The 27,289-nt window shown below is 44.4% G+C and overlaps 1 protein-coding gene across 1 annotated transcript in view; it reads left to right on the top strand.

The window, feature by feature from the left end:
• Window positions 1-25,669, top strand: part of LOC147684415 (myosin-4-like) — a 77,579-nt gene extending 51,910 nt beyond the window's left edge. The window contains exons 16-40 of the mRNA XM_086940339.1: window positions 50-126; window positions 289-376; window positions 483-600; window positions 923-1,046; window positions 1,134-1,270; window positions 1,359-1,614; window positions 1,706-1,948; window positions 2,034-2,210; window positions 2,407-2,552; window positions 4,799-4,889; window positions 4,997-5,386; window positions 5,467-5,593; window positions 5,936-6,054; window positions 8,195-8,391; window positions 8,482-8,665; window positions 8,750-8,915; window positions 9,872-9,996; window positions 10,101-10,409; window positions 10,497-10,700; window positions 10,896-11,021; window positions 15,006-15,176; window positions 15,264-15,368; window positions 15,910-16,005; window positions 24,176-24,310; window positions 25,515-25,669. Coding sequence (XP_086796465.1) covers window positions 50-126; window positions 289-376; window positions 483-600; window positions 923-1,046; window positions 1,134-1,270; window positions 1,359-1,614; window positions 1,706-1,948; window positions 2,034-2,210; window positions 2,407-2,552; window positions 4,799-4,889; window positions 4,997-5,386; window positions 5,467-5,593; window positions 5,936-6,054; window positions 8,195-8,391; window positions 8,482-8,665; window positions 8,750-8,915; window positions 9,872-9,996; window positions 10,101-10,409; window positions 10,497-10,700; window positions 10,896-11,021; window positions 15,006-15,176; window positions 15,264-15,368; window positions 15,910-16,005; window positions 24,176-24,310; window positions 25,515-25,532 — 3,929 coding nt within the window. The 3' untranslated portion in view covers window positions 25,533-25,669. The remainder of the gene's footprint in view (window positions 1-49; window positions 127-288; window positions 377-482; window positions 601-922; window positions 1,047-1,133; window positions 1,271-1,358; window positions 1,615-1,705; window positions 1,949-2,033; window positions 2,211-2,406; window positions 2,553-4,798; window positions 4,890-4,996; window positions 5,387-5,466; window positions 5,594-5,935; window positions 6,055-8,194; window positions 8,392-8,481; window positions 8,666-8,749; window positions 8,916-9,871; window positions 9,997-10,100; window positions 10,410-10,496; window positions 10,701-10,895; window positions 11,022-15,005; window positions 15,177-15,263; window positions 15,369-15,909; window positions 16,006-24,175; window positions 24,311-25,514) is intronic.
• Window positions 25,670-27,289: the final 1,620 nt, after the last annotated feature.

Here is a 27,289-nt window from a genome sequence, read left to right as displayed (position 1 = left end):
CTTGATCAAGTGCCTGATGAATAGATTTTTTGCTACTTTAAAATTGTAGAAGCAGCTGCTGCTGGTGGAAAGAGTGGAAAGAAGAAAAAGGGTGGGTCTTTCCAGACAGTGTCCGCTTTGTTCAGAGTGAGTAGTATACATAAACTTATATTTCTGCTGTACAAATAGCCTTCTGGTACGATATATGGGACAATAAGTCTACGGAGTTGATTGGTGCATCACATTTGTGAGGCATTGACTTAAAACATTTGTAATATTTTAAATACCCTTATATCACTACTACTACAGGAAAATCTGGGCAAGCTGATGACTAACCTGAGGAGCACTCATCCCCACTTTGTACGTTGCCTGATTCCTAATGAGACAAAGACTCCAGGTAGAGTGTCTCTTTAATGACTACCCATTCATACAGTGTTGGAGTATCACTGTGTTGCCTGTGAGCATTAAGTGTTACTGATATGAGTTCTATTCTCGGCCTTTAGGTGTAATGGACAATCATCTGCTGATCCATCAGTTGAGATGTAATGGTGTGTTGGAAGGCATCAGAATTTGCAGAAAGGGATTCCCAAGCAGGGTTCTCTATGGTGATTTTAAGCAAAGGTAAAAAGACTGCACAAAACAGTTAAATACATCTTAAACCATAACTAAACAATTGCACAGTGCATAGTAATATTACAAGAATAGAAATGTATATGATACCTCTTTAGTTAACAGTTAGCATCACTGTTTTTATGAATCATGGGAAAACTAGCATATGTACTACCGAAGAGAGAGAAACAAGCTCATACATGGGACATCTTTTTCGCAAATATGTAAGACAATTTTTGTATGAGGTTTCCATTTAATTAATGAATATTATAAAGAGTTTAAATAATCCTTGTGTTATCATCCCAAAGCTAAGTTTGAACACCATTTATTTAAGGTACAAAGTGCTCAATGCAAGTGCAATTCCAGAGGGCGCATTTATTGACAGCAAGAAGGCTAGTGAAAAACTGTTGGGTTCCATAGACGTTGACCACACGCAGTACAAATTGGGACACACAAAGGTATGGGATTATGTAATCCCTTCATAAAATGGCAGCTGCTCATATTGCAAGGAGGACTTTCTCTCATTCCCTTCATTTACATTAAAGGTGTTCTTCAAGGCTGGCCTCCTGGGTGTTCTAGAAGAAATGAGAGATGAAAAGCTGGCAGAGCTAATCACACGCACACAGGCGATTTGCAGAGGGTTCCTCATGAGAGTAGAATTCAAGAAGATGATGGAAAGAAGGTTTTTACTAGAACTGATTCATCAGTAAAAATTTTATTAATAATCTATATGGGGTCTTTTTTAACTTCTTTATTTCAACCCTGAACAGAGAATCCATAATGACCATCCAGTACAACATCAGGTCATTCATGAATGTCAAAACCTGGTCATGGATGAAACTTTACTTTAAGATAAAGCCTCTTCTGCAGAGTGCGGAAACAGAAAAGGAAATGGCAAACATGAAAGAAGAGTTTGAAAAGACAAAAGAAGCTCTGGTAAAATCTGAAGCAAGGAAGAAAGAACTGGAGGAGAAAATGGTTTCCCTTCTGCAGGAGAAAAATGATCTTGCATTACAGGTTCAGTCGGTAGGTGAAATTTCATAAATTTCAAGGATGCCTAAGTAAGTTTTTATAAACAAATATAAATGAAACATACTTAATTGTAATATTCAATTAGGAAAGTGAAAACATGGCAGATACAGAAGAACGATGTGAAGGTCTCATTAAAAATAAAATCCAACTGGAAGGTAAAGTGAAAGAGTTGACAGAAAGACTTGAAGACGAAGAGGAAAGTAATGCTGAGCTGACAGCCAAGAAGAGGAAACTGGAGGACGAATGCTCTGAGTTGAAGAAAGACATTGATAACCTTGAGCTCACCCTTGCCAAAGTGGAGAAGGAAAAGCATGCCACGGAGAATAAGGTAATGTGATAATGTTTGATCTCAATCTAAACATCAACATAGTACATTTAAGATTGATTTAAATGACTGCTACTGTGTGATTTAGGTGAAAAACCTCACTGAGGAAATGGCAGTACTTGATGAAAACATTGCAAAGGTTTCAAAGGAGAAGAAAGCTCTCCAGGAGGCCCATCAGCAGACCCTGGATGACCTACAGGCAGAGGAAGACAAAGTCAGCACTCTGACTAAAGCCAAAACCAAGCTGGAACAGCAAGTAGATGATGTAAGCATCCATGAAAAGAGAAAAAACTGTGACAACCTCAACAAATTTCTTGTTATTATGCTGAGCCAGTACATGGAATTTACCAATGATAGGTTAAATCTCAATTTAATTGGTCATTTTCATCAGTAATTATTATTGAAGAAAAGCAAATATTTTTGAATAGCATCAACTAAGCGATATGTTTAACAATACACAGCTTGAAGGCTCCTTGGAACAAGAGAAGAAACTTCGAATGGACCTAGAGAGGGCCAAGAGAAAGCTTGAAGGTGACCTGAAGCTGTCCCAAGACACGGTGATGGATCTTGAGAATGATAAGCAGCAAAGCGATGAAAAACTGAAGAAGTTAGTATCAAATAGAGAAAAACTGATTCCTAAAAACATATTTTTGTTTCAGTTTCAATGATGAATATTTGAAATTTCTTGTACATAGTTATATCAAATTCTATTTGTTTCTACATGCAATTTTCAAAACAAATGCATATATCTAGAAGACATTAATTTGGAGAGTACCTCATTAAAAAAAAGTATACATATTTATTACATTCACTTTCTTGTGGGACTTTGAATGTCTCTGTTTCCAGCACAACAATGTCCTGTCTCTCAAGGCAGAAGTCTACCACAGGCAGAAAGAAGTTAATGGAGATGGATGGCAGGCAGTTTACTTAGGGCACAGAACTCAGGGCAAAACAACAACACCAATAGGGAAAGCATACTCCAGGGAAGAGAGAGGATAGTACAAGAGAAAGAAAGACACCAGAAGAGGAGTCCATGGAGCACAGCTGGATGATAAACACCCATAGTCAAAAACATCATGCTCCATGCACAAAGAAGAGTAGCACCAGGGACAGTAGAGATGTGACAGAGTCTTGATAACCTTGTGTGTCTCACACCTTGAACAACAGTCTGAAGCGATGGGTGTGAATATCACATCTTAAAGTGGAAGAAAATTTCATTTGTTGGGGTGTGAGTCCCACTCCTTTGAGAATAGTCTCAATTAATTGAATAATCCTCTTGTGAATAAGAATGTGGTTGAAATTAAGGTTTTGTATATATATATATATATATATAAATATATTTGTTTTGCACATTTTCAAGATGTCGGCAGAACAAAAAGTGACCGTTGGAAATTTACAAATGTTTGTACTCCAAGATATGAGTTTCACTAGGTTGAGTTAGATTGCAACCCAATATATGCACCTTGGAACGCAACCTAATTCATTGGGTCTGACTCTCATTTCTTCAAAACATGATCGCTAGTGCTAGAATGTAAAACGAAAAAGCAAAGGACAATCTATGTGGAAGCTGTAGAAAAAAAGACGACAGAAGGCGAGGGGTAGGGGGAACACAATAAAATCAATCTGTGGCCACGGAAACATCATGCTGGTCATAGTGCGCAGGAAGGTTGAAGGATAGTTTAAGAAGAGGATTTTGGATTGGGAAAGAGCGATGAGGATAGGCAGATTAGCAGAGGTGCTGGGAAAAATAAAACATGCCACAATGGCCCTCATTCCTATTGTTCATAACCTCTGATGGGCCAATAACATCAGTTAAAGGACCCATTTGGAATATGATTAACATGTAAATGTAAATGTATTTGAGCTTATATAGCGCACAGCTACCCACAAAGGGTTTCCCGGCGCTTGCTTAGGGAACCCGTCCTGGTATTCCCCTGTGAGATAACCCCGGCAGGGTATCCACAAGGTGAAAGCCAGACATCCTGCCGCGAGGGGCCATTGTGGAGATTAAGCAAGCTATTGCCCAGAGTCACAGAGTGTGAACCCGTGAGTTGAGAAGGCACCGGAGCGAGAATTATCGAGTCCGTGGAATTTTTTGAGCCCAAGACCCGCCGAGGGGGGGAATTGAACCCTGGTCCAGGGCCGATCTCAGCTTCCGGGTCTGCCGCCTCTAACCCCTGAGCCACACTTCTCCAACATGGTAATCCCAAGGGCACTGACATATCCCCCTGAGGACTTCAGCTGGTCGAAGCAGCTGGAATTCCTAGGCAAAACTATGGTAGAGGGAAGAATAAGCAGGGGAATAGGGTGTGTTGAATCAAATTCACCTGGTTTTCCCCATTCCTACATGGATCATCAGGGTCCAGCCTGTAATGGGGTACTATTAAGGTTTATAACTGTATCTACTGAGTTTGAATTTCCAGCTTCATTACCAGTCTGTATGTAATGAGGGCTAACATGGCACACATGGCTCTAAGAAAGAAAAGGGAGTAGCAGATCAGAAGGAGGAGAGAGCTATTGCCTACAGCGGGGTGAAAGGATGGGGCCCAAACACTGCAATGTGGGAAAGAATTCAGTGGAGGCACAGAAGTAGTAAAGGAGGCAAGACACTAGCTGCCAGGCTGCCATAGACCACAGGAAGTGGGGGCGAAGTGGAAGCAGGGTTAGTGGATGATTGTCGAAGCAAGCATAAATTCGATTTATATGCACTGAAGTTATGTAATTGTTTAGTGTGTGAACCTTTTTTTCCTAATTTTGTGTTACCAAAGTTAATATTTTGTTCCCAGAGCTCTACTGTCAAAATCCTACAGTTATATTTCTTCAAAGTGACACCATATTTTTCTACAAACATAGGAAAGACTTTGAAATAAGTCAATTTCAGAACAACATGGAAGATGAGCAATCTCTTGGAGCCCAGCTGCAGAAAAAAATCAAAGAGCTTCAGGTACTTGCAGTTAATAGATGTACTTCATTAAGTGAACTAGCATGGCAGAAATGTATATTGTTATAATTAGAATGCCATTTATAGGATTTCATATTTTAATATTTGAGGCTCGCATTGAAGAACTGGAGGAGGAAATTGAAGCTGAGCGTGCAGCTCGGGCAAAGGTTGAGAAACAGAGGTCTGATCTCTCCAGGGAACTTGAAGAAATCAGTGAAAGACTGGAAGAAAGTGGTGGAGCCACTTCAGCCCAGATTGAAATGAACAAGAAGCGCGAAGCAGAGTTCCAGAAAATGAGGCGAGATCTGGAAGAGTCCACTCTACAGCATGAAGCTACTGCTGCTGCCCTTCGCAAGAAGCACGCTGACAGCGTTGCAGAACTTGGGGAACAGATCGACAATCTGCAGCGGGTCAAACAAAAGCTGGAGAAAGAAAAGAGTGAATACAAGATGGAAGTCGATGACCTTGCCAGCAACATGGAGAATGTTTCCAAGTCTAAGGTGAGACATTAGAATTCAGTCTTCTGATAATGAAGGTTCATTCAGTTATGGATTATAATGTCAATGCAATTTTTTTTAAGGCCAACCTTGAGAAGGTTAGTCGGCTTTTAGAAGACCAACTCAGTGAGGTTAAAGCTAAAGACGACGAGCATCAGCGTCTTATTAATGACCTCACCACTCAGAAGTCACGCTTTCAAATGGAAAATGGTACGAATTTTAGAACAACATGTTTTTGATTGATAGCACCACAGACTTTTAAAGTAGTAGAGTAATACATACGAGAATCATACAAGAGTATTTAGCAATATGGATCCCCTATTTCACTATGCATGACTGATTAGATTCTTCTCAAAGCACCTCACAATTATCTTTAATGTAATGCATTCCTTATGACAGTGGATTCTACAACGTTTCACATTCTTGGTGTTTGGTGATAATCACTGCACATGCACAAACTCAGGGAAGGAACCCCAAGAAGAAACAAAAATGTCAGGAAAGCATTCAGAATTCACATGAAAGGTACTTACATGACTTGCTTGTTTGTTAAAGGTGAACTCTCTCGCCAGCTGGAAGAAAAGGAATCGTTGATCTCCCAGCTCACTAGAGGCAAACAAGCCTTCACTCAGCAGACAGAAGAGCTGAAGAGACAGCTGGAAGAGGAGACAAAGGTACCTTATTTTCGACTTTTAAAACTCTGCCCCAAACAAATGTCTTCACAGAATATTGAAGGCCACATTTTGCTGACAGAAACAGCATTTGAAATGACTGAGATGCATTTTATAGGGATAGTAGCATAAGGGTAACTTAGACATGGAGCTCCAGAACATGCATACTAACCTTTCAAAGCACCACCGCCTTTTCACCGTGTCAGTTCAGGTAATGGAATGCAAACTATGTTTTAACGCAGTTAAGGAAGCCCACGCAAATAGAGTGGGTGAGTTTGTGAGATTCTTGAATGACAGCGAAGTGAAGTGGCTTCACAGGGCTCTTAGTTCAGATAGAAAAGATTAGTCAATAACTGACATAACCTAAGAGAATGGTCTCAGACACCACTAGCCTTAATCTTTCAAACTTTCTACTCTGGCAACACCAGTCAGCTCGTGCTTGATGACAGATCAGGACCAGGGAGGTGGTGACAGGAGAACTTGCTAGGAATACAAACTGGTGCCAGGGCAAGAAGCCATAGAGTACTGACATTGTTAGAATTATACTGTTCTGTAACAGGGTATACTGAAACACATTAAGGCAGAAGCAGGTCTCTCAAACTAAAAACAGCTGAGGAAAATCGAGCAGTATCATCTGAAGCTAAAGGGAGCATGATAGTGATCTCTACAGCCAGGATAAGCAAAGGCTTCCGAGCAGCTACAGCCCGTGCAGGTAAGAGCGGTGGGGATTTAGATGGATGATGACGAGGAATATTTAAATAAATAATTAATTTCCCCTCATCATCTGTCAAAATCCCCCCCCCCCTTCCCGGCCCCACCACTCTTACCAGTACAGGCCGCAGCTGCTTATGAGTACAGGTAGAGGCACATTAACAAATCAATATAGGCATAGTCACTGCTGTCTGAGTCCATATTTTGTTAAAATTTCTCTTAAACATGAGCCTAACATAAAGACTCTGTTTGCAAACAGATAGTGGCCCATGAAAAACATCATATCAAGTTATTGGAAGTTGAGAAACATTTTAGCTTATTTACATGTGCTCCTGTCACACCAGCTCATCATATACAGAAATACAATACATGACCCACATGACTCTGGAAAGAGAAAACACAGCAGACCTTCTCCTCCTGAATCTGTATGTAGAATTTGAACCGGTCTCCCTCCCCATCCTCATACAATGGCCGCACAACATCAGGACCCAAGGGCATACACCACGATGGATCAGCACTTTCCTCACTAGAAGGACCTATTCAGTCAACCTGGCATCATACACCTCGAATGCCTGAGATCTCATCTGCGGTGTTCTGCAAGGATTCTCCCTAAGTCCGACCCTCAACAGTGGATACATGATCCCTCCAGCCAGTGTCATCTGTCACGACACCAATGTCCTCTCCTCTGTCACCATCAGACAACTCCTTCTCTCTCTCACAGAGGATATGCCAGTATCCTGATCAAATTCAATGCCTGCATGACTGAAATCACCCACTGGATGAAGACTAACTATCTAAAGCTAAACTCACCAGAAGATTGCAGACTAATCAGAACTCAGAGGCCAGAATCACTCTAAACCTTCCACACCATATTCACATCACTCCACACCCAAAGGGACTCCACTGGCTTCCCATAAACAAACCAGCACAATTTAAACTCCTCACTCACACTTCCAAGGCCTTACATAACACTGGCCTAGCATACCTCAACAATCGCATTTGCTTTCACAAACCTTCCAGACACCTCCGCTCGTCCGGTCCCATACCTGCACACATCCCACACATAGTGAAGCCAGATCCAGTAGTCAGGCCTTCTCTTACATTGACCCTAAAGTGTGGGACAACACTCCACTACACATAAGAGCCTTCTTTACACTTTTTTCTAATTCAACAGGATGCTGAAGGCCTGGATTTTTTAATAGTCCCCTCTAGGCATTAGGTTTGGTTAGGCTCACGCCTGCTCAGCACCAGCATACCGTTCGGTGTGATAGTGCGCTCTACAATTCTACATAACATAACAACATAATACACACTTATTGTTGAACCAATGTCATTCAAATAAAACACAGCACTTCTACTCTTTCATACTGAAATGCTGTGTCATACCATATTAATACTGTTAAGGTGTATTTACATTTTGATCTACTTTCAGGCAAAGAATGCCTTGGCACACGCGTTGCAATCTGCTCGGCATGATTGCGATTTGCTTCGTGAGCAATATGAAGAAGAACAAGAAGCCAAGGCAGAGCTCCAGCGTGCTCTGTCCAAAGCCAATGGGGAAGTTGCCCAGTGGAGGACCAAGTATGAAACTGATGCCATTCAGCGGACTGAGGAACTGGAAGAGGCCAAGTATGCTGAGTTCAATAAGCCAATATATGTTGATGTGAAATAGATGAGCTATTCCCACTGTATAATAATCTGGTTCTTGCAAATATCTAGGAAAAAGCTGGCTCAGAGACTTCAGGAAGCTGAGGAACAGGTTGAAGCTGTGAATTCCAAGTGTGCATCTCTGGAAAAGACCAAGCAGAGACTACAGTCTGAAGTAGAGGACTTCATGGTCGAAGTTGAGAGAGCTAACAGTGCTGCCGCAGCTCTTGACAAGAAACAGAGGAACTTTGATAAGGTAACACCTGACACAAAGATTCATAGAAAGCATTTCATATATTTTGTGCAGGGTTACTAAGTATACTGAATAATTTCTTAACAGGTCCTTGCAGACTGGAAACAAAAGTATGAGGAAGGCCAAGCTGAATTAGAAGCTACTCTGAAGGAAACCCGCTCCTTGAGTACTGAACTGTTCAAGATGAAGAATGCGTATGAGGAGTCTCTGGATCACCTTGAAACCTTGAAACGTGAAAACAAGAACCTGCAACGTAAGCTTCACAGTAATTGCTAATGAAGCTCAGGTTACTCAAGATACAAAGATATGATAGCTGTTAACAATTTAGCAAATGTTAATTCCCACTAAAATTTAGTTAACATAATGGCCAATGATATTTGTGATTTAGAAGTTATTAAGATGTCTGCTTTAAAATAAGAAGTCTTTTTGAGATTTTAACATTATTGTTCATTTGTGTAATACCAACACCTGAACTATAGATGTATCACACTTAAGTTTCTTTTAATCTTCAATGAGGATATCTTTAGATTGACTCTGTTCTTGAATTGGGCTAGAAAACTGCTCAACATTTTTATTCATCTAAGTCAACAATGAAAGATGCTTCTAAGACAGACTAGTTGCTATTGTAACAAACTCTCTCGATCAAATCGTCGTCGATCATTTAAATGATGGCTTAATGGTTGAATGAAGTAAAGAACAAAGTGAAGTGATTTGAACAAAGAGTTAACATCTCAGACAGGATAAGAGGATATTGACTCTGAGGCTTTATCATAGCTTTACAGTATTTTGTGAAGCGGATATGAATCAAAAGAATTTGTTTGTGATCAGCTAAATAGTGGAAAGTTAACTAGGGACAGTGTCAAATAAGTCTGGACAAAGGCCTCTGGGTTGCTGGAGCCCACTGTTTAAGACTTAGAGGCCAAACCCAAAATACTTAGATAAGGCTACTTATGAAAACTACAGATGAGAAATGTTATACTATTTATAATGGTCTAGAAATAAGTTCAATGCCTCAAAGCACACACAATTTCATTTCGGGTATACAAAGAAAAACAATTAATTAACAAATGGTTTGAAAGGGAAAGTCAGTATAGCAATCTCTTATACAAATTAATCTAATTAAGGACCTCTTTTATATTGATTATTCAAAGATAAATAACTATTTTTTAGAAATATACTACCTTCATTGTATACCTATATCCTTTCCAGAGGAGATCTCAGATCTTACTGAACAGGTTGCAGAAACTGGAAAGTCTATTCATGAACTGGAAAAAGCCAAAAAACAGATTGAGCAAGAAAAGAGTGACTTCCAAACAGCCCTGGAAGAAGCAGAAGTATGTAAAAGAGACGTGTTTTCGACAATAAAACAATTCAGTTGAATTAGTGATTCTAAGCAATGATTAAATTGTCTTCAAACTGTATTTGTATGTTATAAAAGGGATCATTGGAACATGAAGAAGCTAAGATCCTGCGAATCCAACTTGAGCTGAACCAGGTGAAATCCGAGGTTGACAGGAAGATTGCAGAAAAAGATGAGGAGATTGAACAGTTGAAGAGGAACAACCAGAGAGCTGTAAATTCTCTGCAGAGCACACTCGACTCTGAGATCAGAAGCAGGAATGATGCCCTGAGGGTAAAGAAGAAAATGGAAGGAGATCTGAATGAAATAGAGATTCAGCTCAGCCATGCCAACCGCCAGGCTGCAGAAGCACAGAAGCAGCTCAGAAACATACAAGGTCAACTCAAGGTACTTTGATAATAACAGGAGACAAGTGGGGTTCACCTTTCCTTTCGGGTAAAGATAGCTAAGTTATAACATGGTTATTTTTTATAGGATGCCCAATTACATCTTGATGATGCTACTAGGGGACAAGAAGACCTGAAGGAGCAGGTGGCTGTCATTGAACGTAGAAACAATCTGCAGCAGGCAGAAATTGAAGAGCTAAGAGCTGCTCTTGAACAGACAGAACGATCTCGTAAATCTGCTGAACAAGAACTACTTGATGCCAGTGAACGTTTGCAGCTCCTCCATTCTCAGGTAGAACCTTTATTTCTGGTCTATATTTCATAATATATGTATATAAACATGGTTTTACAAACAATGGAGTCTTTAAGAAAAATGTGTGTAAAAAGGGTGCAAAGAGCACATACCACATGACATTTCTGTCAGGTATAGAGTGGTTTTCCACTTACTCACAGGTTAATGGTGAATGCATTTTTCTTTCCTTTCAAGAATACAAGTTTGATCAACACCAAAAAGAAGCTTGAGAGTGACAGCAGCCAGCTCCAAAGCGAAGTAGAGGAAGCCATCCAGGAAGCCAGGAATGCTGAAGAAAAAGCCAAGAAGGCCATCACCGATGTAGGTTCCTTATTGAAACTAAGGAATTAAGTAAATATTTATTTTGAATACTCACAAAACAATATACAGACGCACTTGGGACTGGTTATTTTACAAATATAAAAACTTTCATTGTAAAAGCTCATTCAAGTAAAACAGCCACTTACTGACAGTACATTGACCTGAACTCCCTCTGAGGCGGAAAGCCGGAGGTATTTGTAACTGCTACGCACTGTTTTAAAATTTATTATCACTTACTTGATTTTAACCTCACAAAAGCCATCCAGGCTCACCTGTGCTAAAGCGCTGATTCCTAGCGCCAGCCAGACCCTCAGACTCGAGCAACGCCCTCACCGCCAGCGCGGCAAAGGTGTAGCCACGCCCCCTGCGAGGCCACGCCCACCAATTATACCGAGTATAAAAACGCTTGACAGCGCAACGAATCCTCATTGACCTGAACTCCCTCTGAGGCGGAAAGCCGGAGGTATTTGTAACTGCTACGCACTGTTTTAAAATTTATTATCACTTACTTGATTTTAACCTCACAAAAGCCATCCAGGCTCACCTGTGCTAAAGCGCTGATTCCTAGCGCCAGCCAGACCCTCAGACTCGAGCAACGCCCTCACCGCCAGCGCGGCAAAGGTGTAGCCACGCCCCCTGCGAGGCCACGCCCTCTACGACCAGCACAAATGTGCCGACCTCCCCAGCGCAGCGGACGAGCGCAGCGGGAGCGCCGTTTGCGCGCCGAAGGCGCGCCTAAGGCAAGCCCGTCTGCGCCCGTCCGCGCACGACTGGGCCCAGGGCCAGAACCCCTGCCCGCTTCTCCTCACCCAACCATAAGGTACTCCCGTAGAGATCTATTGACCCTCAGACCCCCCCCACCCTCTTGTGACTACATCCATAATTTTAAGGGACCCTTCACTCGCTGCTCCCTATGCAAACCAGTCCAGCTCACCCTTCCCACCAAACCCAGTAAACCCGCCACCCTTAACCTTGCCTCTCTAAATTGTTGGTTCACTCCCAAAACATGCGACTCAGATTGCCGATATCATAGAAGATCATGAAATCGATATACTCTTCCTCACGGAGACATGGCTCGGTCCCCACTCACAAGCAGACATGGTACTAGCAACACCACAGGGCTACTGTATTCAATCCCTACCCCGTCCTCTAGGTAGAGGAGGCGGTGTAGCTATCATCCATCGAGAACACCTTCACTGCAAAACCCACGACGCACTGATTACCGATGCTGAAAGTTTGCATTTTACCATCACGCTCAATCCAACTACTTCTCTAACAGGACTCCTCATTTACCGCCCCCCCGGCATCCCAGGCCCCTTCACCTGCTCTCTTTTGGACCTAGTCACAACTCAGGCCCACTCCTTATCGAACTATTTGATAGTTGGGGATCTGAACATTCACCTAGAAGACCCGGCCGACTCGGTAGCCAATGATCTGATTCAAGACCTAGCGGCCTTCGATATTCGTCTATTAAACTCCGGAGCCACCCATATCAAGGGCCACTTATTAGACCCCGTATTTACCAGCTCGCCCGCAATGCTAGCAAAGGAGGCTCTTCCCCTCCCTTGGACAGACCACTTCTTGGTCCCTTTCCAACTACCTGGAACCTTCACGAAAAACCGTACACCCCCTACCTTTAGTAAGGATAGGACCTGGCCCAGACTCTCCACAGACGATTGGGCTCAGACCCTTGAAAAATTCATCCCTGCTCACGCTGAAGATCCAAATACGGCAGACAGAAGATTCAGGGACTGGATCACCGCCTCCCTAGACCTAGTACTCCCACTTAGAAATAGGGAAAATAAAAACGGCAAACATGGCTCAGCACCATGGTACTCCGCAGAACTAAGAACACTTCGCAAAAACTGCAAAAAGGCCGAACGACTCTGGAGAAAGACTTGGCAATCTGCCAGCAAAGAAACCTACCAAGCCACGGTCAAACTTTACAAAGAGGCCATTAAATCAGCCAAAGCTTCTTACTATAACACACGAATACAAGAAGCATCCAATTCAGCCAGAGAATCCTTTTTAATCGTCAAAGAGCTGACCAAGGTCCCCACCACCTCCCCCTCCAACACCCCCAAAGTTGATAGAAGTAACGAGCTAGCCAACTTCTTCAACGAGAAAATCACCCGCATCCTGGCCTCCCTCCCACCCCCTACCTCCCCTAGCTCCACGGAAAGTAGCACCTCCCTCGAGCAGACTGAAAGCATCTGTCGTCCATCGCTCCAGACCTTTCGACCTGTCACCCCCGTAGAGGTTGAGCGAACCTTAGTAAAAATGAAAAGTGGATCCCCTCTGGACCCAGCCCCTATAAGGTTCCTCAAGACCGTAGCATCAGTAATTGTGCCTACCATTACGGACCTTATCAACTGCTCACTCACCCACGGAACCGTCCCCGACAGTTGGAAGAGTGCTGTGGTCAAAGAACTCTTAAAAAAACCCCAGCTAGATCCATCAGACCTGTCCAATTATAGACCAATATCCCTACTCCCGGGCATTAGCAAAGTCACCGAGAAACTGGTAAACATCCAACTGTCCCAGTTCCTTGAAACAAATAAACTGCTCCGACAATCCCAAACGGGATTTCGCCCAGGCCATGGAACAGACACCGCACTCCTCGCAGTTATTGAAGAGGCAAGGAGCTTACTAGATTCAGGAGGATCAGTGGCAGTGATCCTCCTGGATCTAAGTGCAGCCTTTGACACGGTTAACCACCGTGTCCTTCTGCATAGACTGGCAAATGCAGGACTTACCGGGACAGCCATCAAATGGATCGAATCCTTTCTTACAGGACGCACCTTTCAAGTATGGGACGACAGCCATCATTCATCCACCCTCCCACTCACTAGCGGCGTCCCCCAGGGCTCCTCCCTAAGCCCGACGCTTTTTAATGTCTATATGGCCCCACTCGAGGATGTGGTAACACCATTCAACATCAAAATGGTGAGTTACGCTGACGACACCCAACTAGTCGTCTCCTTGTCTCAGCTGATTGACCACCCTGAAATCTAACTAACTGCCTCATAGACATCCACGGCTGGATGAACGCCTCATCACTGAAACTGAATGGGACTAAGACAGAGGTAATGCTACTCGGCAAGCAATGGACAACTATCCCGCCTACAATATGGCCCGATGTGTTCGGAGAAATTCCCCCCCTAAATCTGAAATCAAGACACTCGGGGTGTGGCTTGAGCCACAGCTTACGATGAAAACCCAGGCAACCAAGACCTCGGGCACATGTTTTGGACTCATGCGCACGACCCGTAAAATCCTGCCATTACTCCCACCTATGTCCAGAAAGCTCCTTATCCAAGGTCTAGTGTTGTCACGTCTGGACTACAGCAATCTGGTCTATCTAGGAGCCCCCGAGGCAACCATCATGAAACTCCAGCGGACTCAGAACGCGGCAGCACGCCTGATTACCAACACCCCCTCCAGAATATCCGCCAAGCCAGCCCTCAAAACCCTGCATTGGCTCCCCGTGCGCCAAAGGGTGCATTTTAAGGCAATGTGTACAACACACAAGCTTTACAACGGATCTGGTCCAGCGATCCTAAGTAAAATGATCACACCCTATACAGCAACCAGATCATTACGATCTCAAAAGGAGAATCTAGTCTGCATCCCCAGATTCAAAAAAGCCCGCACAGGAGGCAGACAATTCTCCGTTCAGGCGGCTTAGGGCTGGAACGCACTCCCTCGCGCCCTCAGACTGGAATCCAACTACCTTGCTTTCCGCAAAAATCTTAAGACCCATCTGTTTCCCAAATAACACCCTTCGATCACCTTCCCTCTCAATAGGAATTCAAGTTTCATAGCGCGGGGATGCCCTTGGGTCACCAGGCGCTTTAGAAATCGCTAAAATAAAAATAAATAAATAAAGTACTTGTATGGTATTTTATAACTATTTTTAGTTAATGTGATTTAAAGGAATCTGTTGTTTTCAATAGTAAGTCACATTTCTATGCTTTCATGAAGGCTGCTTTGATGGCTGAGGAGCTAAAGAAGGAACAAGACACAAGCGCCCATCTTGAGAGGATGAAGAAGAACCTAGAGCAGACCGTGAAGGACCTGCAGCATCGCCTGGATGAGGCTGAGCAGCTCGCGATGAAAGGAGGGAAGAAGCAGCTCCAAAAACTGGAGAGCAGAGTGAGTTATGCACTGAAACTTGACATCAAATTGGTTAGATAGTGGGGTGCTAATGACATAATATTATCTTATTAACACTATTCTCAGGTACATGAACTCGAGAATGAGCTGGAAGCTGAACAGAAACGTGGAATAGAAGCCATTAAGGGTGTTCGCAAGTATGAGAGAAGAGTAAAGGAACTGACATATCAGGTATTTATATATTTACTCCTTGTATTATGTTCTATTCATAAGTAATTAGCTATTTTCCATGAAGCTTAACTTGACTGTACCTCTCGTTCCCTACGTTTACATATTAGCTTTTCTTTTAAATCCTCTGAGGGTAATGCTTTTAGAACGTAAGAAGTACTACCTTCCAATCTAAGTACTCCCTCTCTAACTCCTCGATTTGCTTAAGGCGCCGTGGACAACTACATCTGCCATAAGACGTGTCCGGTGAGGCTCAAAAGCTATTATAGTCTACCATCTTTATGTGTCTTTGCAAACCTCATTGAAAGTTTTGCAACATCCAAGAGCATGCATATCAGCACAATACCATCAGAAATCTAAACTCTAGAATTTATTTAGATTTCTTTGTACCTATTCACTGTACATCATCACCCATACCGATGTTCTTATCAGAGTAAACATCTTCTAGATGTAGCCTACATTGGTTTCTAAGCTACCAGACTGTGGTAATTGAAAGTACGACCAAAGACTGCACTGATGATGTGTGTTTTTCTTTTTCTTAAAGTCTGAAGAAGATAAGAAAAATGTCCTAAGACTTCAGGACCTAGCCGACAAATTGCAATTAAAGGTCAAAGCCTACAAGAGACAAGTTGAGGAATCAGTAAGTTAAAAAAATATTTTCAAGCACACTGTTTATGAGGTACAGGCACCTTTACATACATCAGAATAGAGCTCCTGGTTCACAAACCAAGACTACTTCTGGCTGTAGAATGACTTGCTCTACATAGCACTGTGATTCTGCAAACAATGTTTTATATGAGTCTAACCACCACACTATGCAATAGCAATTTTAAATTGTTAAAAAGAAAGTCTCACCTAGGAGAGCGTACTACCATTACAGCCCATGATTAAAGCAATAGAGACTCTTCCGTGCTGTCCCTTACTTACATACATTTCCAAACAGATTCTGGTAATAGGAAGCCTACTGCTCCAGGAATTTTTGCAGAACTTTTTATTGGATTGTGAAATTCAAGGACACTCTAGTGTGTACCCTTACCCAGACAGCTGGGCATGCAGGAACTTTTGTCAATAAGAGCCTCGGGGGCAACAAGGCATTTGAGTGAGACGCATGGCTCAGAGTTCTGACGCCTCTGGCCTGCAGGCATGAGTATCCTGAGTCATCTGCCCCAGCCCCATGCCCCAGCCAGCTAATTGGAGCCCTTGGGCGGTCGGGGGCCACTTTAAGTAGCTGTAGAGGTAGAGACGTGCTTAGAGGCTGAATTGCAGGAACTGCCTACGGGCCGAGGCCTCCGCGGCGTGGCGGCTGGTGTGGTGAGCAGGGCCGCAGTAGAGCTCTCTCCGCAGCTGCAGAGTGCCGGCAGCCCAGAGGAGTGCTGGATGGCACGGAGGAGTCAGCGGGGTCTGAGGGCCCGATATGGAGCACCGTGGTGGCCACATCCAGCAAAGTGCACCCGGCCAGGTGGCGATTGGGCGGCCTTGAAAACTGTGCCGGCCCAACATCATTAGGAGGCGCTGGAGGGCACAGTGGAGTGCGTGGAGTCTGAGGAGGGTGCTGAGGATCTGGCAGGTGGGATTGCAAAGGTAGGCCCTCTTGGGGATTCCAGTGATCTCAGAGTGAGCCGAGAGAGGACAGGAAGGGCCCAAGGGTGCTGATTCAGACTGGGGGGAGAACAACTACGGGACACAATGCTGCTGGGGACGGCTGGGGCCCATGCCATCGTACACACTCCTGGTGCAGCGGGCCAAGGAGTGGGCCCCGGAGAAACATGGTGGCTCAGATCCCTTTTAGAGCTGTTGATGGGCCCGGAGAAGGTGCGGATACTCGTTGGGGCTAGAAGTGGCTTGGTGCTGAGGTCCACCCCTGTCTGGTCCGGGATGCGGGTCTCACGAGGGAGACAGTTGAGGCCCATTTGGACATTTGGCTGGTGGTGTGGGAGTTGGTGGATGATCGTGGCCCTGGAACTGTTGGGCCCTACAATGGTGCGCAATAAACAGGGAAGTCCCACTCTGGTGAAGAAGGCTGTGGAGGGCCACGTTCTGGCTGGGACCGTAATGGACTTCAAGACCCACACAGCCATGATCCTTTCCAGCCATCCGGGACACAAAGGAGGCATTGAAGCATAAATAGAAGCGGTGTTGATTGATGTGGGTTTCCTGAGGGCAGACTACACCAAACTGGCTGAGAGGGTCACTGGTGCGGAGTCGCCTATGGCTCGACTTCAACTGGCACTGGCGGACCATGCAGCCAGGTTGACCAGGCTGCAGAGGGTAGTGAAAGTCCTATCAGCCAAGGTGGAAGATGCTGAGGTGCTTTCCCACTGCAACAATATACATATGGTGGGGTTCCCGGAGAAGGCGGAGGGACCCTCAAGGAAACGCTTTGTGGAGCAATGGTTGTCCTCAGAGGTGCTGGGGGAAAGACCACAACACTGTTCTCCCTGGAGAGGAAGCATAGGGTTTTGGCCCTGCCTCCAGTACCTGATGCGCCAACCAGACCAACAGTGTCCCACTTGCTCAATTTTAGGGACCGGGATAATATCCTACATTCTGGATCAACAGCTTGGTGAGCATCTACCCGCACTATATGACTTTGGTCCAACATAAACATGAATTCTTTTTGACTGTCAAGAAACATTTGCAGCATCTCAACTTCAAATATACCTTGCTGTTTCTCGCCCGTGTCCCGGTTGTAGTGAGCACAGCAGCTAATTTTTCTTCACAAAGGCAAAGGAGGTTTGGTACTATCTGGAGAGGCAGGGCCACTCAATGCCACAGGTTAGTGCCGAAGAGCGCTCCCGTGAGTGGCAGACTCCACAGTGTCCACGACAGGGCTCAAGGGTGACCCCCACCAAGGTTTAGGCATGAACGGAGAGAGACAAGGTGGTTGTGGAGCTACAAAATGGCCTCCTGCAGCCCTCTGTGATCGACTAGCTCCAGTGCATACGTAGACCTCCCACGGGTCAACCCCATAATGGCAGAGGAGGTCCCCTGATGGGCCACCTGATGGGGGAACACCAAAGGGACTCCTGTGGGCTGTTAGGTGGTGGTATGTGTGGAGTGGCTTTGCCCAGATGGAGTCTGATCCAGCGAGCTGCCCATCCAATACCCCTGCTGAATGAGTTATGGTGGTAAGCAATACCCAAAGCTGGGCGGGGCACCAGGTGCTTCGAGTGCTTAGGGGTGGCTCGTTCAAAACTCACAGCACAGAGTCGCAGGGAGTGGGGTTAGTAGGGTACAGTTGAAGGGAGCATCGAAGGCTATAGCGGAAGTGGGGACAAAGTGGCAGATGGGGGGAATTTAGATCACTCGGATCACTCACAGACAGTGATACAGATGGGTTCTCAACAACTAGCCTGGGGCATTTCCTTTAGAATTCTCTCCCAGAATGTGAATAGGCTTGGAAACAAGTTGAAGAGAAGGGTGATGTGGTACTGCGTTCCTTATTGATACGAGCACCAGATTTGATTCTGTTGTAGGAAACACACCTGAGGGATTCCCATTGTGACTTCCTGGGGAGAGGCAAGGATAAATCTCTGGTACATGTAGGCTACTCTACTGGAGACAAGAGAGTGGAATCCTAATTTGCAGATCCATGCATTTCCAAATAACAAACACATGGACTGATCTGGCTGGATGCTGGTCCATGAAAGGTGGAATGGGAAGCATCTGAAAGTGGCCACCGCTTGCCTCCCACCCAGCCTTCAGGGGCTCGACCTGGATGGTCTGGCCAAATGGATCGCTAACTGCCTAGAGGCCTTATTGCTGGTGAAGGGGACCTCAACCTGATGTTGCATGATGAGGCAGACTGAATGTATGGACAGGAGGCAGACCTAGGGACGACCCACAGCTTCAATCCTTTGTTAGAGGCCCTGAGGTTGGAGGACCTGTGGCAGGCCTCTCACCTGGGAGAAAGACAGTTTTCCTATGCAGCCACTGCCTCCCTCTCATAGGCCTGTCTCAAATACTTTCTGGTAACAGGGGTCCAACACTTTTGATACAGAAATACCTCCTATCTGACAAGGGGCACTTCGGACCATTCCCTGATTGTCACGGAGTTGAAGGTGCACAAGCCCTGTGCTGGCTCCAGCAGGAGTTGACTGACTGGGATACATGATGCCGCATCTTGGTTAATGAGGGGTTGGTGTCCTCGGCCCGCTACTCTGGGAGACATATAAGATGGTGGTGGCTTTGGATCAATCAGGATTCATGCCACAAAGATCTATGAAGCACAATCTGTGGTGGTTCTTCGGTTTTCTGGACAGGTGTCTCCATATATAGGTACCAGCACTTCTTTTGCCATTGGACTTTTGATTCCCTAGAGTGGCCCTCTCTGCTGGCTCTCCTTGATTGTAAGGGCTTTAGCTCATATTCCGGGCGTGGGTGTGCCTCTTTTAGCATAGGACGATGGTGCAGCTGAATGGCACACTGAATAATTTGAATGGAGGAGCCTGCAGGGGTGCCCCCTTTCTCTATTGCTCTTTGCAGTGGTGATGGAACCGCTGGGGAATTGGATTTGTCACGATGCACAGTTGCGGGGTATCCGATGGGATGGTAACTAGAGATATGATTTCTCTTTATGCAGATGATGTCTACCTCGCAGATCCAGATCACTCCCTACCGAGGGTTATGGTAGCCCTATGAATCTTTGGTTTCTTCTCTGACATAAATATCAACTGGGATACATCCATAGCGTACCCGCTGTCCAGTTGGGTATCTCGGGGTAAATGACCCACGGCAGTTGGTGTGGAATGACCTCTGGTTGACTTACCTGTGATTCTATGTGACCGCAGTCTGTGATATATTTTATGAAAAGAACACGGGCGAATATTAGGGAACTTCCACAGGGAAACGGAACAATGGCAAAGGCTCCCCCTGCTGGGACAGGCGAACCTATATAAAATTATTTATCTTCCTAAGTTCCTTTATGTGGTGCTAATTTAATTGTTCAAGGTCCCCGACTGTTTTTTCTGAGTGGTGGAATCAAAGGCTAGTGTCCTTCTCTGGGATGGGGCGCACAGAGAATTGCTCTAGGAACACTGACGAGATGTCCGACAAATGTGGGTATTGCCCTGCTGGATCTTCAACTGTACTATTGGGTGGCTCTCCTTCTGCTGGCCGGTGACTGGACTTTGCGGATCCGAGGGAACCGGCCTTGATGGCAGACAGGCAGGCACTGGACCTCCATGGATTCATAATGTGGTTCTTCTGTGAAGGGAGAGTGGCAACCCTCCTGGTACTGACTGCCTTGGTGGTCCTGACATGGATGCGCACAACACAAAGGCTGGTATAGGCAGGTTGATTGACACTGGAGACACCGCTGCAGAATTTGGGTGCATTGGCAGAGGTCGAAGGTTGTCGGGCTATAGGCGCTGGGATATGATTGGCATCTCAAAAGTGGGTGATCTTTGAGGTGGCGCGGGAAGGCTGATGTTCGGGGACTTGCAAAGCCAGTATGATATACCAGTGGGGGACAGTTTTAAAGACATCTACAGATTAGGTCCATCTTGACATGGCTGAACCCCTGCCCTCAGGATCTGGCACACCAGAGCCCATTGGTGTATTGGGCACTGGCTGCCATGCTTTGCAAACATGCTATTTCACAGCTGTATTCTACACTCCTTAGCAATAGCCAGGCCTGTTACAGAGGTTGCAAGAAAGATGGGAGGGGGCTTGGGTAGAATGGAGGATGATGATTGGGAGACGGCCTGTAAATACCTTGAAGAGGTTGCCATCTGGGGGGGAATCCGGCTCATTCAGTTAAAGCTGCTGCACCAGGCATACTTTATGCATACAAGCCAGCACTTTATAGGGAGATGTGACTCAGACAACTGCCTGAGGGGCTTTGGGAAACCCTGCTCCATGCACCTTTGGGGTGCCTGCGAGTAAGGGCCTTCGGGGAGGAGGTTCAACATAGACTCTCGGGGTGCTGGGGAACAGGGCCGGACTAGCAGTAGTGGGCACCAGGCGTTTCCCCGGTGAGCCACCAGGGTGGGGGCTGGTTTTTGGCCCGGGGGGCACTTTTGATACCGGTGGTCGGCAATATTGCCCCCCTATAACAAAATTGGCCTAAATCGGCCCTTGCAAACAGTTCAGCTGCACCCCCCTCACTCCAGGGGGGGCCAGTCGAGCAGTTCGCCAGGGCCCATTTTGGTTCCCAGTCCTGCCCTGCTGGGGAAGGTCCTGAAGCTCACTCCTTGATTGATCTGCCAGGGCATCTGGGGAGAGGTGATCCTCGATAGGTGCACATTTTCACTCTGCAATGTTGAATGGTGATGGCAAGGAGGGATGTAATAAGATATTGGGGTTGTGCACAGATTCCGGAACCAATATACTGTGCCCGGGGTTGCTCCGGAAGTTCACAAAAATATGGTACTGTTGGTCTGAGACAGACTGGGAGTGATGGAGGAGATCCATGGGGAGGAGAGTCCTTCAAATGACTGTGATCTGTTTAGGTCTGGGGAGGGAATTGTGTCACTTCCAATCTCAGTGTTTACAGACTTTAGTCTGACTTAAGGCTGACACTGTCACTTGATATTTCCTATGCTTCTGTGTGCTACAGCAAGCAGGGCGTTAGGTTAATCTATGTACCGTGTGAGAAAATAGAATAAAACAATATTAGAAAAAGAGGAGCCTCTGGGTGCATTTCCCTGGCCTCGGTGGAAGCTGCAACTGTTGATCTAATCTATTGAAACATTTTCCGTTGGAATGCCAAGCAAAGGGGCATGTGTGAAGGAACAGGCTCAGTGGAGTTAAACATAATGTAATGGCAGATAAGGAAAATGGGTAGTATTGGCTGAAAAAAACATGCCTGGAACAAATGTTGGCCATTTACTTCTAGTTTAGAATAGTTCATTCAGATATGCTCCTTAGAATCACAATGTCCAGCAGTTTCCGGTTCAGATTAGGTGAATGATTTTCTATTGACTTAAATTTGTAAAACAACTCGCATCAGGGGCAAATCTTGGTATTTTGACGTTGTTCGCATTCTTATGACATGTGGTGTCAAAGAAAAGGGTTCTAGCTTGAACCCATTTAGATGAGTGGACCAGAATTCTCACCACCCATACACACCTTTTCTGTGCACTAACACAAATGTTAAAGGTGACAGAATATGAAGTATGTTAGGATGCGTTTTTAGGTCTCGCTAGCGAACGCAGCGCATGCGCTGCTTCGCTAGCAAGACTCTATTGTTGCCGCTTTCAGTCCCGAAGGGAGACAGGAAGTGGCACTCACGGACAGGAGATGTGCACTCCGTGCACATGCACATCTCCTGTCTCCCTTCGGCACAGAGCGCACAATGCTTCGGCACACTTTCACTTTCGCCTCGTGCACTTTTAGCAGCCGGCTGTGTTTTCAGCGCTGTGTAGATTGTGAAATTGGATGTGCGGGCTCGATCTCGGAATGCTGAACAGCAGCTGCAACCTGCGTCTATGAATAAAGGTACTGTGCCGTTAGAAGAGGTTGCAATCTGCCTCTGTCCAAGAGGACAGTGAGGGGGTACATTAGTTTTGCCATTCCGGTCTCGGTGTGGCAGATTGGAATCTCCCCGTCCTCGGAGGCAAAGACGGCTATGGTGTGCCAACAACAGTACCGTAATTCCATTAAAGGGAGTTCCCACCACTATCTGAAGGCTCCAACTGCATTGAGTCATTACGTATTTGCTTAGGACACCTCATGATGGGGATAAAAAAACTTTCTTATGCGCTAGCGCTGCTAGCTTATATTCCCTCAAACCATCCCAAACATGATTTTCGTTTGCCTTACTTTGAACGGTTCCAACAGTTCTGCATTCTGCACACTGGTTTGTATCGGCTCACAGCTGATGGTTTTTCTTGGTTCACTCTGGCCAGATACCACATTTACTCCAGCCTGGACTGAGGAGCCATCTGCTGCATAGAAACACGCTGTGCAGGGTGTTCGATCTGCCACATACAAACACGCTGTGCAAGGCGCCTCACCAGCCGCCGCGCTTTATTTTAAACAATGTTTTTTCTGGTGGAAATTCTTATCAAGCACTTCCCATTCAGCTCATCTCATGGCTGCCGTGCTCAATTCTAAAATAGCACTTCCCTTTAAACAATGCCTTTTCTGATGGAAATTCTAAACAAATATAGATTATATTTTAAAAAAGGATTACCATGTTTTCTTTCGGGATTCGACCTTTTCCAACATGGCTGCCTTATCCTCTGGTCAAATTAGACTGCTTACATTCTGCATATGCAGGCTACATACACTAGAATAAGCAGTGATCAGAGCATATACTTCCATATGTAAGGATCACACAATGTGTGCCTTATATGGTCCTGCAACCATATAAGGCAGATAGGATACAAGCGCCAACTGGGCACACTCCAATAATGAATGCTGCATGCTGTGCTGTGCAATAATGAATGCTGCGTGCAACCCCAGCATTGGCAATAGCTCACAAGGGGCCTACTGCAGGCATGACGTGCGTTCCTGCAACGTTGGGAGTGCCATGCGTGCTTTCACTTTCCAAGCAGCCCGGGATAATGGAGGCCTATTCTTTGAAATGAAATAGGTCTCACATTTACTAGAATTTAAGCTATTGAAATTGTAAATGGCAATGCCTTTTGTTTGTGTTAATGATCAAAACAGGTAAACAAAAGGCATTGTCGTATACAACGCCAATAGCTTAAACTCTCACATATGTGCAACCTATTGCATTGCAAATGCTTGTTACAACAGTAATAGAAAACGATCCTGTTTACAATTGGCATTGACCAGCTAAGGTAGTTCTGCAATTCCATTACATGCAGGTGACTTTTATTATGTTGTTTTCGTCCCATTAGGAGGAACAAGCCAATGCACATCTGACTCGATTCAGAAAAGTGCAACATGAACTTGAGGAAGCGGAGGAGAGAGCCGACACTGCTGAATCCCAAGTGAATAAACTCAGGACCAAGAGTCGTGACGTCGGGAGCAAAGTAAGCGAAATTAAACAAACATCATAATGACCATTACGTTTTTAACTTTGCCAACATCATACTCTGTACCAGCTTTGGAGCACTTTATCGAATTTGAAGTTGCAGTGGACGGATTAAAAAGAATGAGGTAGACTTACAGAAGGATGGGAACAGAGCGGAGCCAGTGCAGACTGGGAGCTCAAAGAAGAGTTTAATTGTATTTAGCTTTTGTAATTCGGGGATCAGGCAAAGCCATGAACAGGGTGGAATTTCGACAGATTGTAGCACTACTGGAGATGGTTAGCTCTGTGCCTTTTTAAGCTTGCAGCAAGAGACTCTAAGTAGAAAAACAGTTTTGGATCTAGTTGTCAGCTTTTAGGACCTTGAGAAGAGTTTGTCTACTGAGTTGAAAATTTGTGTATGGAGGAAATACTTGGAAATAATTTAAAGCAAATGTTATGTACAAAGTCAATGAAAGCTGGAGTTCAGTAGAGGTTCAAAGTTTGAATACATTGATCTGGACATCGAGAGGCGCGAAGGAATGGCTACCTAGATGGCACTCCAGTAGTCCAGGCTTGAAAGATCAGAGAATTGCAGCTCTACTTGGAACTCACACTTAAGGTGGTTTCCAAATGACTTTTTTAGATGGTATATCCCTGTTAGGAGTACTTTCTGCTGCCCCTTCACTTTCAACGTTGAATGGAATTCATATTTATGTGTGAATCATAACACAAAGTGTTCTACAAATATAAAATAAGAAAATTCATTAGTGGCAGGTGAGGGAAAGAAATTTACCTCTGTGCCACAAAAGTATACTTTTGAACAATAAGACCTACATTCTTAATCCGCATAAACACAAAAACTATTTTTTATGAAAAATACAAACTTGTTCTTGACAGCGAACGCCTTTAGCGAAACTCATGGATTGATATTGCTGTTATAATTACAAGATATATAAGGCTACCAATTCGAAAATGTTCGGACTATAAATCTAGTCAAAGTAATAGGTCGCGTTTGACCAGTGTTCATTTTAGGAAAAGACAACACAGTCTGTGTGTTAATACTTCTTTCGATATGTTTTTCTGTTTCCTTGAAAGAATACTCTTATTTTTAGTAATTTTTTTTTTTAAAGTGCTTGCTTGATGCAGTCATTAAAAACGCATGTTGTATCAATATGGAAATATACATTCCAATTAATGCTTTAATAAATGTGTCTTTCTCCTAGAAAACTGAAGGTGAATAGTTGCTATACTTCTATCAACAAGTGAAGAATTACAAATTTGCAAAATGTGGATATTTTGCTTCCTTGAACCTCTTTATTTATTTGTTGGCTTTCTTGTGTCAACCTGCACAACAATAAAAGTGTTACTGCATTACCAATTTGTCTCATCTCTGCATTAAATATGGACTTTGATATTCAGGCTGGAGTGTCTTCAGTAGGTGTTTGTTTACATTTCATAGCTGTTTAATGATCCTTGTATTATCTTCTCTTTCATTGTGTGCTATGATGTGCCAACTTCAGACCAAAACTAACATTCTATAAATAAGTAAATAAAAAGCAAAAATGAAAAGTAACACAGAAACAAGTTGCAGGGTGTCCACATGTATCATATATTACAAATCTAAAATGGAAGCCTGCGTGGACATTCAGCAGCTGATGAGGGATACAACACTTAATGCCAACATGGCTGAGATAATGAGTAACTCCAGGAGGATGGGGCGACCTCTCACCCCAATACCAGACGCACTGCGTGAATGAATGCATATCACTGATGCGAACATTAATCCAATTTCATCAATTTTTATTTCAATTTGATCCAAAGCTTTACGTTTTCCATAATTTGTCCATTCATCACATGGGAGCGATCTTACATTTTACACTGTTTCCTGAAGGCGGCAGACTTGCCGAAGCCTTAATCTGTAGCCTGGAGTGTAAGTAAATAATGAGTAACTCCCCATTCAAATATAGCTTTGCTCTTAGTCTCCCTGAGATCTGGTGTCAAAGACATGTGATCCTGGAGCTACCAACACAAGCCCTCAGAATCCTGGAGAATGAAAATTGTTCCTAACTCTCGTGTACGCAAGTTTCAATTCTATTAAGGACAGGGAGGCGAGGATTATGCTTAACACTCTTCGCTTTATTAAACAGCAGCCTTTTTTTAAAAGCACATTCTCTTTAAGCTTCATCTTAAAGCGAAGAACTAACAGTCCCAAGAGTCCTTAGGAATGGAATAAGAAAAAACAGCCAATGAGCATCCAACAGTAGTCCATAGCCCTGGTCGGTCAGGAACCACATGTCTTTGTTATAGTCTTTTCTTCGCTTTGATGCCCCTCTTTCTTCGCACGAGTCATGCCACAGTCACTTTCTCATTGGTCCGATTTAGAGCCATCCGAACCTGAGAACAAAAGAGACGGATCAGGGAGATTCGATGACCTGAGCATTTCAAACAGACAAAAACTTGCTGGATAACGTCATTATGACTTTGCCAAATTACACAAACCATAAATTCATTTTAAAAGTATTACTTAAGACTTAGGGTGGGTCTTTTATTCATTGGTAGAGGAAAAACTTCTCACCGGGTAGGATAATCCTTGCCTCTGTGTCCTTAATAGAATTTAAACTTTCCTACACGAGAGTTGGGAACAATTTTCGTTCTATGTCAGGACCGGAGGTGAGGATTATGCTGGTTCAAAGCTTGCTCCCCACCACATGAGTCATATGGATAAGTTACTTACCTGTAATCCTAGTTCTCTTCCAGGGGTATCCTCATCAAAGTCATAAGCACTGAATATTCCCGCCCATGTGCGGGACCCCGGAAACAATATAAAAATATATATGTATAAAACACATATATCTCGCTCCACATATATGTATGTACATATATCATTTTTCTCACATCAATGCAGCCCCAAAAACTGAGGCTAAACAATGCAAACACATATGCATGAACTGCAATTAGTAAGGAATCAAAAAACACATTAGGTCAAAAAACCCTTGAA

This window comes from Lissotriton vulgaris, chromosome 10, assembly GCF_964263255.1.
Source record: "Lissotriton vulgaris chromosome 10, aLisVul1.2, whole genome shotgun sequence".
Lineage (NCBI taxonomy): Eukaryota > Metazoa > Chordata > Amphibia > Caudata > Salamandridae > Lissotriton > Lissotriton vulgaris.
The sequence above is the reverse complement of the archived record's forward strand: the minus strand, read 5'-3'. Positions and strand labels throughout refer to the sequence as shown.